Genomic DNA, 12,270 nt, shown 5'->3' on the forward strand with positions numbered 1-12,270 from the left:
ATTGATAGTGACTACACAATCTACCCCCCACAGAAACACCCTTCTGGCTATCAGTCTGCATGCTGACATCTTGACAAAGATAACCTTTTAAAAATTCTTGTCACACAGATAGCTACCCTGGCCTTTTTATGCCTCTTACAGATTAGATCTACATTTTGGACTATGGGATTTTTGTGCTATGAAAAATATGCCCTAGTTATGAAATTACATCACAGGTTTCAGAATCCATTTATTATGACAGTACATTGTGCATTCCTGCATCCAAGCCTCTAGCCACATACACACGTGATCTTGCTCTTACCTTTCTGATGAAATTAACATGGCACTCCCCTTTCTGCACAGGTGGAGGGCACTGTGGAGGCACACTGTATGCTCTGTGAGATCTGCTCTGCTCTGCTGCATATGAAATGGCTGATAAGAAACGGACCTCAATAAAATTGACCTCCTTGATCACACTGGTAATATCAAAGCTCTGCACCAGGAAAAAACAAAAACAAAACGATATACCACTGAAATTTAGCTGCGAGCTTTATAAAGATTGGCATATTCCTTTTAAACCATATAGATATTATTTGAATATGTTTGTGAACTAGTCTCTACAGGTTGCAGGACTGAAGGAAAAGAGAATTAGAATACTTCTCAAACTAAGAGAAAAGGCACACTAAGTCCTACACGTAGCTCTCTCTGGGCAAACCCCTCAGCCCCATTGCAGTCAATGGGAGTCTATGGGTATGTCTATGTAGCCCGCAGAAGTAAGCCTCCCAGCCCAGGTTGACAGATTTGAGCTAGCAGGCTCACACTAGCACTAAAAATAGCTATGCAGACAACACTTTGAAGATGTAGCTTGGGCTGTGAAGCATAGGGTTGGTAGGTGAGCTTCAGAGCCTGATTTTAGGTCGACTGAGTACTCAGCTGAACCTTATACAATCCTCTGCTGTCAAGGCATAGTACGGTTTCCCATCCCTCCACTCCCTTCTCTAAAATGTAGATACACTGTCATCTCTGGACTGAACAAAGAACTCTCCGTAGGACTTATTCATTGACCTGTTAGACCAGGGGCGGGCAAACTATGGCCCAGGGGGCACATCTGGCCCTCCAGACATTTTAAACTGGCCCTCGAGCTCCCGCTGGGGAGCAGGGTCAGGGGCTTGCCCCAATCCGCGCGGCTCCTGGAAGCAGTGGCATTTCCCCCTCTGGCTCCTAAGCATAGGGACAGCCAAGGGGCTCTACACCCTGCCCCTACCCCAAGCGCCGTCCCCGCAGCTCCCATTGGCCCTGAACCACAGCCAATGGGAGCTGCAGGGGCAGCGCCTGCAGACAGGGCAGCGCACAAAGCCGCCTGGCTGCGCCTCAGCGTAGGAGCCGGAGGAGGGACATGCTGCTGTTTCTGGGAGCTGCTTGAGGTAAGCGCCGCCTACAGCCTCCCCCCTGTTCCCCTTCCGCACCTCTGTCCCAGCCCTGATCCCCCCCCGCCCTCTGAACCTCTCGGTCCCAGCCCAGAGCACCCTCCAGCACCCCCAACCCCTCATCCACAGCCCTACCTCAGAGCCCACACCCCCAGCCGAGCCCTCCTGTACCCCAACCTCCAATTTTGTGAGCATTCATGGCCTGCCATACAATTTCCATACCCAGATGTGGCCCTCGGGCCAAAATGTTTGCCCACCGCTGTGTTAGATCCCCCTCTATTTGTGGATGGACAGAAAGGCGCATATTTAGTTTTAAAACTCTTATGTTCTCACCACTATACCCACCCCTCAATTTAATTTCACCTGGTAAAATGAAGATTTCAATTGGTTGATATTAGTGTTCTGTCCACACCATTCGTTTGTGGCATGCCTACTATTTGTTCTTGAATTTCTACCAAGTGGAAGTGCCCTTGCCCCTCTCCACAATCAGCAGCCACTGTCCTTGACCAGGCAGCAGACCACCACACAACAAATTACAACATAAGCAGCCTCCACAGAATAGATTTACCACTCAAGTGTTTATTCAGTGGCTCCATTTGTAAGAGTAACTGCCAGAGTCATGAAATCCTTGACTCTGTCCTAGTCAGTTCAATTCTACTTTACGCAGTCACTTCACAAAGCAGATGCTACTAGTGGCCTACCAAAATGAAGACCCAGAAATAAATACTGAATACTACTACTTTGCAATTCTACAGCATCTCCCATCTGTAAACTGTTTTGACACCTTCCAACATTAACTAAACCTTCACAGCACCCCTGTGAAAGAGAGAAGAATTAATATTCCTATTTTACAGGTGGGAAACCGAGGCACAAAAAGGCTATTTGATTTGTTCCAGGTCATGCAAGTCTGGGGCAAAGCCAGGAACAGAATCCAGATCTCCTGAGTCCCAGTTCTGTGCTTCAGCCACAAGACCCTCTTTTCTATAAAGCCATGAAGGTAAATGTTGAGACATGAAGAAACTAAGGATCTCTGTGTGGCTCAGTTCCCCATCTATAAAATGGAGATGGGCTTTCCTTTCTCACAGTCTTTGTCTGTTTTGTCTATTTATACTATTTATACTCTTTGGAGCAGGGACTGTGTTTTACTAAGTGTTTGTATAGGACCTAGCACAACCTTATAATTGAAATCTACAAAATTATTTAGTACAATTATGGCAATCCTAAAAAAGGTCTGTGACTATTTAGTACCTGATCCTGTCATACTGATACAGACTAGGATCAAAGAGACAACACAATGACATCAAAAGGCCTGGGAATTTAGATACTCTATTAGAATGAAAGAACAAAAGAAAGAAACTGCAGAAAAACATTTATAAGTAAGCTTTACACTGCATGCATTTACACTTCAGCATTCACATGTAAAGCAGCAGCATTCTAATACCAATTAATAAGCAGATTTACAGCTAATATAACTGATTTAAACTTCAGTTTTCTTAGAGCTGTGACAGTTCCCAAGAAGCAAGACTCATATCATTAGGTAAACTGTTCCTCTTGCCATACTTCTTCTAGATTACAACATGAAATGTTCTTCTCTAGGCCTGATCCTGCTCCCACTGGGAAGCCAGTGCACCTCCCCTTCACAGCAATGAGGTGGCTTTCTGTATGGCTCTCAGATAAAGACATTTCAAACCCTATGACATATTATCAAGTCTAGTCCACTACACTTTACTCTGGACTGAACACATTGGGGGTATTATTGTGTACTTGTCGAGGTATGAACCGCTTTGCAGAAAAGTGTTTTGAGACAAGTGTAGAATTGCCTTTAGAAATACCAGCATTACTCACATATCTGTTGAACATGTTGTCCGTTCTCCCAACAGTGACATTATTGATCAGGATTTGTGCTACTGTATCTACTCCCTCGAAAACCAAATTCACTTTCTGCCATTTGCTATGAATGATGACACAGGAATGTAAAATTATTAGGGTACTTTGAATTAACTACACATGGAGAGAGTCAATACTGAAATCTATGTCCCCAGTATCCTAAATAGCAGCTGTTTCAATGGGTTACAAAAATACTTTCCTCAGTGTAACCATCTTTATAATTTCAAATTAAAATGACAGCTGACATGGATCAGACTCACAACACAGCACAACATCCCATGTCCAATAGATATCAGATGTGTGGCTGCTTGCTTCCTATCAGCTTTATTACTGCCCTTCAGCAGTTCGGAATTTGTACATCATTTTTTGACAATGGGGAAAAAAATCTTCAAAAAGAAAAAGAAACCCACTAAGTGACATTTAGCAACAGGCTGCTTGAAGCTTATATCCCATTACAGAATTTGGTTTATTACATCTGAAAGTAATCGGTGGATTTGGGGCTGACTGCTTAACAACAAACATTTCTGCATGGAAGATAACATAAAACTATTCTTATTGCGTACCTGACATCAAAAGGGGCTTTGAATGTCCTGCTGTAAGTCCAATTATCCAAGGAGATCCATCTGTAGGCCAGGTCATTAAACCTATAGTAAGGATCCTATTGATAGATGAACAAAAAACATTGCAGTGTTACACAAATAAAATGAATACTGTTATCTAGTAGGTGAGTCATTTTCAGATATTCTGCAAGTGCACAATCCAATTATCTTAATTTGGTTAGCCTTAGGAGCTCAGATATTTCTTCCGCTTCTGAAGTGATATGTGAAAGCAACAGCTTTAGAACATTTTGACAGTAACTACATATAGGTTAAATTAAATTCTGCTTGCTGTACTCATGTTTAGAAGTAAGGGGAGCAGGATTTGGCCCTTGTAATGCTGGGCTGGAAACAGAAAGAATTCAACAGAGGTAGCAATTCAAAAGGAGAGAGAGAGTAGCAGAACCACCACCACCACAATGACAGAGCATACAGAACAGACAAGATCATAAGGGCCAGGGAAATAGAATCTTCAAACCTCTAGAAACTATAGTGAACAAACCTGTATGGTTTTAAATATCAGCAACATCCCTAGAAATCCACACCTATCACTCCTGATATGACAGGAATATATTCCACTGTTATATTAGGGGAGGGAAAAGGGGAAACACATTTTGGTTGGTTGAGTAAAATTAAAATGTCTCTCTCTGTTCTTCCCCCCAAAAGACAGTTACGTGAGAACCTCACTGTAATTATAACAAATGTGCTATTTTCCTTTTTGTCATACCGCTCACTCAAGAATTATAAGCACATTCCTTACAACTCATTCCCACTCCCTTTTCCTTGATGTTCCTTTCCTTATGTTGGGTCACTTTGTACCTCACATAGACTGCAAACAACTCGGGGCAGGTGTGTGGACCTGATACTCCACTGCCTTGCACCTTGTGCAGCCACTTACACCTGGAAAAAGTGAGTGTCAGTGAGGAAGTCTGACTCTTTGGTAGCATTTTACCTCCACTTTGCACAGATGTAGATGGTAGTGCAGGGCCCGGTCCTCTACTTGTCAGTAAAACACTACACACAATGGCTCTGAAGAAATAACAGTAACAATGATATATTAAGGGCCCAATCCTGCAACCCTTACTCCTGCAAGTAGCCCCACTGAAGTCTGTGGGACTACCCAAATGAACTAGTAGAAGAGTTAACCCAAGAGTGGAACCCAGCTCATAAAAAGTCTCACTGTGGTGTCTGAACATGAGAAAGATGTTTATGTCAGACAGTTCAGTGTGTACATCAGAGGCACCTACTGAGACAGCATCTCATCTTTCTCCAGCAATTTCTCAGCTGAATTGGTTTCCTAAAACAAATAGCTGTAGATTCTGCTGATGTACTTTACCCAAAGCTTAGCTGGAAAGAGCACAGAGGCAGCAAGACTCACTACGTAACATTAGAAGCTTTCTAGAATGTTAAGAGTTATTCCTGGGGCCTGAATGCCCAGATTCAAACTGAGAGAAAGAAAATTTGGTCAGTCCTTTTATTTTCCTTGCTGCAACTCAATTTTTCTCATCTCGTATGTCAGTATCAATATTAATAGTCCTGCACTCAGATTTCTTTGAAGGGGCTCTTCTTGTATCCCTTTTACAACATATAAGGCTAGATTGTGTGATTTACACCCAGTATTGTGTAGGGCACAGAAGAGTCACAGCACCTGAGGGAACACCAGGAGAGGATATGTCTCAAGTAATATATTCTCTTCTGGAGCCTCCCAGCAGGACATACGCTACTTCATGGGCCTGTGCAGAGGGTAGGGCATGGCCCTGCCTCCTTGCTACCCCCTCTCAGGCAATCAAGCCTTCTTTATACATTATAAAGAATAAAAGGGGACACAAAAACATTTTTTTCCTTTGCAGGTCACGTTTAAGTCTAGGAAATAGCCAAAATCTCATAGCTTGTCTTTATTATAGAAGCAGAATATAGGCTCTAAACTTCTGCCCTTCTCCCGGTTCTGACAGATCTTTACAATACAGCTGATAGAATAAAACGCACCTATAAGTATATTTTATTTCATATCTTTCTAATTTTTGTTGAGTGCAAGCCTGATCCAATGCTCTTTGAAGTAAACAGAAGTGGGATTTGGCGGAGGCCGTAAGAAAACAAAAATGACTACTATATACTTTCTATTGCTTGTCTCCTCCAGATGGCTACACTGATTTTTGATTCCTCCCTGTAATACAATTCTTGTATTTCATTATATATTCCTTGTGATTTAAACAAAAATAATAAAAATATTGCAATAGCTTTGCTGTGATGCAATTTGAAACTGCTTTGCATGTTCACATTACATAAACTCATTTTGCAATAGTATTTTATGTGGAACACAGTAAGAGAATTCCACTGAAGGTAGGTTTTCAGAGAACATTACTGTCATAGAAGAACACGAACATGTAAAACATGAATTGTCACTACATCCAACTTCAAGGTGTTCTTATTTTCAACACCTTCTGGAACAATGGAAGTCACATTGCTAGAATATTTATCTATACCCAGAGATACTTTAATTTCTGTTTCAGAGTAGCAACCGTGTTAGTCTGTATTCGCAAAAAGAAAAGGAGTACTTGTGGCACCTTAGAGACTAACAAATTTATTTGAGCATAAGCTTTCGTGACCTACAGCTCACTTCATCGGATGCATTCAGTGGAAAATACAGTGGGGAGATTTATATACATAGGGAACATGAAACAATGGGTGTTACCATACACACTGTAACCAGAGTGATCACTTAAGGTGAACTATTACCAGCAGGAGAGCGGGGGTTGGGGGAATCCTTTTGTAGTGATAATCAAGGTGGGCCATTTCCAGCAGTTGACAAGAATGTCTGAGGACATTCTGGGGGCGGGGGGGGGGGGAATAAACATGGGGAAATAGTTTTACTTTGTGTAATGACCCATCCACTCACAGTCTTTATTCAAGCCTAAATTAATTGTATCCAGTCTGCAAATTAATTCCAATTCAGCAGTCTCTCATTGGAGTCTGTTTTTGAAATTTTTTTGTTGAAGAATTGCAACTTTTAGGTCTGTAATCGAGTGACCAAAGACATTGAAGTGTTCTCCAACTGGTTTTTGAATGTTATAATTCCTGATGTCTGATTTGTGTCCATTTATTCTTTTATGTAGAGACTGTCCAGTTTGACCAATGTACATGGCAGAGGGGCATTGCTGGCACATGATGGTATATATCACATTGGTAGATGTGCAGGTGAACGAGCCTCTGACAGTGTGGCTGATGTGATTAGGCCCTGTGATGGTGTCCCCTGAATAGATATGTCAACACAGTTGGCAATGGGCTTTGTTGCAAGGATAGGTTCCTGGGTTAGTGGTTCTGTTGTGTGGTGTGTGGCTGCTGGTGAGCATTTGCTTCAGGTTGGGGGGCAGTCCGTAAGCAAGGACTGGCCTGTCTCCCAAGATCTGTGAGAGTGATGGGTTTTCCTTCAGGATAGGTTTCAGAGTAACAGCCATGTTAGTCTGTGTTCGCAAAAAGAAAAGGAGTACTTGTGGCACCTTATGCTCAAATAAATTTGTTAGTCTCTAAGGTGCCACAAGTACTCCTTTTCTTTTTAATTTCTGTGAAACGAATGCAGTCAGAACACCTATAAATTTTTCCAAAAGCCCATTTTCACATATTTACAGCTTCATGTGAATTTTAACTCATGGTAGTAATGAAGAGATTGTATTCTTGGAATATTAGTTTTGTAAATTCACCCTTAAGCCATTCATGTTTTCAGTGCTTATACAGACAAGACATTTAACTGAATATCACCTTACTCATAAGATGTGTTTCAATTGAATATTAAGCCAAAAGCTACAGAATAGAAAGACAAAGATAAGTTGGGAAGCTGACAGAAATATTAATATATGCTGTTGAATATTGTTTTTATACAGACCCCCCCGACTTACACAAACGTTCCATTCTGGAAAGCCTTGCGTAACTCGAATTTTGCATAAGTTGGAGACATATACCCATAGGTTACGCAAAAATTTCCGCAACTCGAAAATCCTATTTCTGGCTTATGGAACTTTTTCAGTAAGTGCGAATTTGTGTAAGTCGGGTCTTGCGTAACCCGGGAAGCGTATGTATTCTATTTTAAAGGCTACTGATACTTCTCTCCATCTACTTCAACTCCATATCCATTCACAAGACATTAACTAAAAGAGGTTGTATAGAGCAGTGATATTTAATCTTTTCATGTCTAAATACTGTAATCCCCCCTTTCCTCCCTGGATTACTCCGGAGCAGGCAACACTGACCTGTGTGCCTGGGCGCCTGATGTTGTTGACATTAAAGGAGATCCTGAGTATCCCAGTGGTGATGTTGAATAGGTGGGAATCCTTTATCCACCCCTCTGCTGCAGTCCCTTTATTCCTAAAGGAACTTAAAATTGGCGGTGCTTCCACCTGGCTGGATCCTGTACACACTCAATGGCATACCTTGGGAACCTCCCGGAATGAACCCCTTCAAATAGTACTAATAACCTGGGGCTTGTGTCTAACTCAAAAATACCAATTATAAATAATATACATCCAATATACTTAAATTAGAGTTAACACACCTTTACTTAAGAACTTAAAGAAACAGGGTATAACCGACTAAGATTAAATGTCACTACTAATTTAAATCCCCAGGGAGCAGTTGAATAAAATCAATTAACAAATATAGTATACAGTAATAAATGAAACTTATCTAACTGGCATTTACACTGCCACCATTTACCCCACCCTGGAGCGTAGACTCCTCTGGATTTCAGAGTCCTAGCCACTTGCTTGCGTGGGCGCACTTGAAGATCTGAAACTGGAGACGGCACTCAGTTGGTTCTGCGTATCAGTCCAGCCAAGGCAAGAAGTTGCACACTCCCTCTGAAGACTGGAGTTGTCCCTGTCAAATGTCAGCAGCTCTGGGTCCTGGGAAAATCACTCTGCCTCTCCTCAGACACTCTGCTGTGCCCCTTCCCTTGCAAGTACTTTCCCAAACAAGAGTGGGGGTTTCTCACAGTTCCTTCACTGCAGGCCCACCTTAATCAGCTCTAGGCACAGCATTAGTCTCTCCCCTGGCTCCAGTGAAGCCACCCGCCAACCACCTCTGAAGCTCCCTGCTCAATCAAAATCCCAGCCGGCTTCCCAGCAGCAGCTCCTGGTATGGACAGAGCTCCACACCAGCAATCTGGCTTCTCTCCCCAAAAATGGAGCCCTCCCCACTCCCTGCACAACCTAGTCGCTAAGGCTAGATTGCAGCACACTGGATCTTCCCAACTGGAACACTCCCAGTAAAGTTCAGAGGCTCCTCTATTCAAGGGGGCCTACAATACCAACTAAAATCTATTTGAACGTATAGAGCCTTCAATACTAGTCAGTTTCACTCTGGCTCTCTAATTTGTCAGGACAGTTTCAACCCACACACTGCAGTAAACATCTGAATAGAAAACTACATTTATATCAGCCAATTATTTTCCTCAATGAATGCCATTTAATGCCTAGCAAAATGGGGTCCTGGTCCATGAGCAGGGCTCCTACACATTACAGTAATATAAATAATAACTAATAATAGAACCACCTGATGGATGACATGGTTGTTCTTTGAGTGGCTCTGAAAAATATCAGCTATGAGAAAATGTCAAATGCAACAATTCAGACAAACTGGTAATTAAATTCCTGGTAAAAACAGATTTCATTTTCAGAACTGCACAAGCATTACTTGTGACATATAGACACTTGAGCTCAGATATTTATGGAATTCTCTGCACTATAGTGCTCTGCAAATCAGAGAAGCAGCTAGTATAACAAAACAGAGACCCCATGTAAAGGCAAATGGCTGGTAAAAAAAAACTGGCTACAAGAGCCCTGTCCATCAGTGCCAAGAATTCTGTAGGAGCCACCTGCCAGCAGAAATGGCATCATACAATATTTGAAGTACACATAATAGAGGATCACCATTGCTAGCATAAAGCTTTCATGCATAAGTTACATGCGGATACATTTTGCTTGGTTGAATAAGACCTAAAAGATATTTGGCTGACTATTCTCTTTAAGCGTGATGACAGAGGACATCAATTCTGGGTGAGGGAGGAATAAAAGAGAAAGAAGAACGATCCAAGGCCCTTAAGTCCATGTTTGGACACCTTAAAAAAAGGTGCCCTGACTTTTCGAGGCATTAACCACCAATGAATGTCACTGAAGTGAGCAGCAGGTGGTCAGTTCCTCTGAAAAATCACCCCATTTTTTCCCTCACAGTGTCACCCAGACCTTACACATATTTGGAGAACTGTCCCTTGTAACCTTTTTTTTTTTTTTTTTTTTTAAATTGCTGGATACAATGAATGGATCACATCACAAGCAGCTGAGTTCCAGTGGATCAAAGGTTTCCCCTCTCCCCCAACCAAAATAAGCCATTTTAAATGTCCACATAATTTTTTCACAAATTTAACTAAACCCATGCAAATCTGTGAGTAGACAAGCCATTAGGTTGTAGGCTAACTGACCATGAAGGCTGATTGAAGTCAAAGGGCTCCACCCACGCACAGGGGTTCTGCCCTTCTGCATGAGCTTGGCCTAAGCCCCAAATGCCCGGCTCCCATTCAAAACTGAAATTATTGGCCCATTTACAGCAATTCAATTAAATTAGTGACCACACTTCCTCATTTCAAAAAGAATAGTTAAACGTTTGAGTCTTCCATTACAACAGTACTTCCTTACATGTATGACTCAACGCACTGGTCATAGATAACTTCCATTGCCCTTGAAGGACTTAGTCACAGCATTACTGCTGCTCCAGCAGAGATAAAAGTCTATCAATTATACACCCCCATATGCGTGAAAGAGGCCAGATTAACCCTAAACAAAAAACATGTGGATTACGAGTGACACTGGGTCGTCTTCTGCTCTGAATCGATGAAAAGGCAGTTTTGCCATTGATTTACAGAACAAGAATTGGAACTCATTGTTACAGGAATGGAGCTCTCCTAAACCTGAAAGCTAAAAGAAGCAGGAAAGGATAAAAAAATACAAGTTGCAAAAACTCTGAAAATCTTTTGATACGAACAATTCTCTAAAAGTAGTAAAGCATTTCATGATACAACAAAAAAGCCAGGACTTGCCTCTTCTACAATACTACAAATCTATGCATACCATCAAAATTCTGCAGGACCTTGAGGGGTTCCTTTAGTGGACTAAGCATCAGCCTGGAAATCCCCTGACTCCCTACAAACACAACTCAAAGTTCAACAGGGTCAGTTCAGGATTTCATCCTTCTGTCCTGGACAAATTGAATAAATGTGCACTCTACTGTGTGGGGCTTTAAACACTTCCATTCTGTCTGTACCAAGTGGACATCAAAGGCACTACAAGAGTGGGATGCTTTTCACAAGACAAGACGTTTGTGCTGGTGCTGTTGGCCACGTTTTTTGCACTCCCCCAGACTATGCAGGATGCTGTGCAATCAACATCCAATTTGGACTACTGAGAGATGGTTGCATTTCAGTGGTGCTGTTCATAGCAAGATTTGGCCTCCTTTGACATTAAAGATGTGAAATAAACATAACATATTGTTACAGGAATAGCCCCAGATACTGCAGTCAGGCGAGTGAAACTTGCAGTGTTTGAGACCACTGTAGTATTTTTCTCAGAGGCAGGGCCTTAGGGCTCCCTTTCAAGTGCTCCCAGGCTACTTGCCTTTTATTTCACGTTTTTACATTGGACAGAACACAATGAGCCCCCAAATCACCGTGTTTTATTCGTTTCTTTTTTATACACATCCACCAAAACCACCCGAGCACTGCCCACTCCGAGGCCCTGCCCGCACCCGAAACCCCGCAGCACCGGGCTAGAGCAGGAACACGACGAGGAGGGAGACCCACCCGCAGCCCGATGCCCTGACCCCAGCAGCCGGATGGGCAGCCAGCCAGACGGAAACACCGTCTGCGCGGGGGGGGCGTTCCTAGGCGCGGTTCGCTTTAATCCCCGGGCCGGGCCCCTGGCAGGAGAGAGCCGTAGCCCGCATCACGCAGTACCTGGATGAGGCCCTGGCGGAGTAAGGCCGTGTGAACGCAGCCGGGCACCTCCCCTCTCAGCACCACCGAGCCGTTCCCGTTGCCCAGCCACCAGCTCCCTCGCAGGCTGTGCACCGCCGGGCCGGGGGGGCTGCCACACAACGCCCCCCGCCCCCAACAGGCCGCAAGCAGCAGAAGCAGCCGCAGCCGCATCCCGGAAGCGACCGCGAGCCGCCCGCGAGCATCTGGCCCCTGCCCCGGAGGAGCCACCGCCGCTAGGCACGCGCGGCGCTGCGGGAGGGGCGCGAGGAGACGCCTTCCTTGGGGCGCCACGCACTGGTTGGGTTAATGCACTGGGCCTCGGCAGCCCGCTTGCAGTCCGCGCTGGGCGCGTTACTGTGAGACG

At 43.6% G+C, this 12,270-nt stretch overlaps 1 protein-coding gene across 3 annotated transcripts in view; it reads right to left on the bottom strand.

The window, feature by feature from the left end:
- Positions 1–12,270, bottom strand: part of MANBA (mannosidase beta) — a 74,219-nt gene that overhangs the window by 59,992 nt on the left and 1,957 nt on the right. Inside the window, exons 1-4 of one of the 3 annotated variants that reach the window (XM_037896976.2) lie at positions 11,886–12,146; positions 3,857–3,951; positions 3,252–3,357; positions 302–472 (exon numbers count right to left, since the gene is read on the bottom strand). In XM_037896976.2, coding sequence (XP_037752904.1) covers positions 302–472; positions 3,252–3,357; positions 3,857–3,951; positions 11,886–12,077 — 564 coding nt within the window. In that variant the 5' untranslated portion in view covers positions 12,078–12,146. Of the gene's footprint in view, positions 1–301; positions 473–3,251; positions 3,358–3,856; positions 3,952–11,885; positions 12,147–12,270 lie in introns of those variants that run through there. The other 2 variants (XM_037896974.2, XM_043545255.1) reach the window with 2 other exon arrangements.

This window comes from Chelonia mydas, chromosome 4 (assembly GCF_015237465.2).
Source record: "Chelonia mydas isolate rCheMyd1 chromosome 4, rCheMyd1.pri.v2, whole genome shotgun sequence".
NCBI lineage: Eukaryota > Metazoa > Chordata > Testudines > Cheloniidae > Chelonia > Chelonia mydas.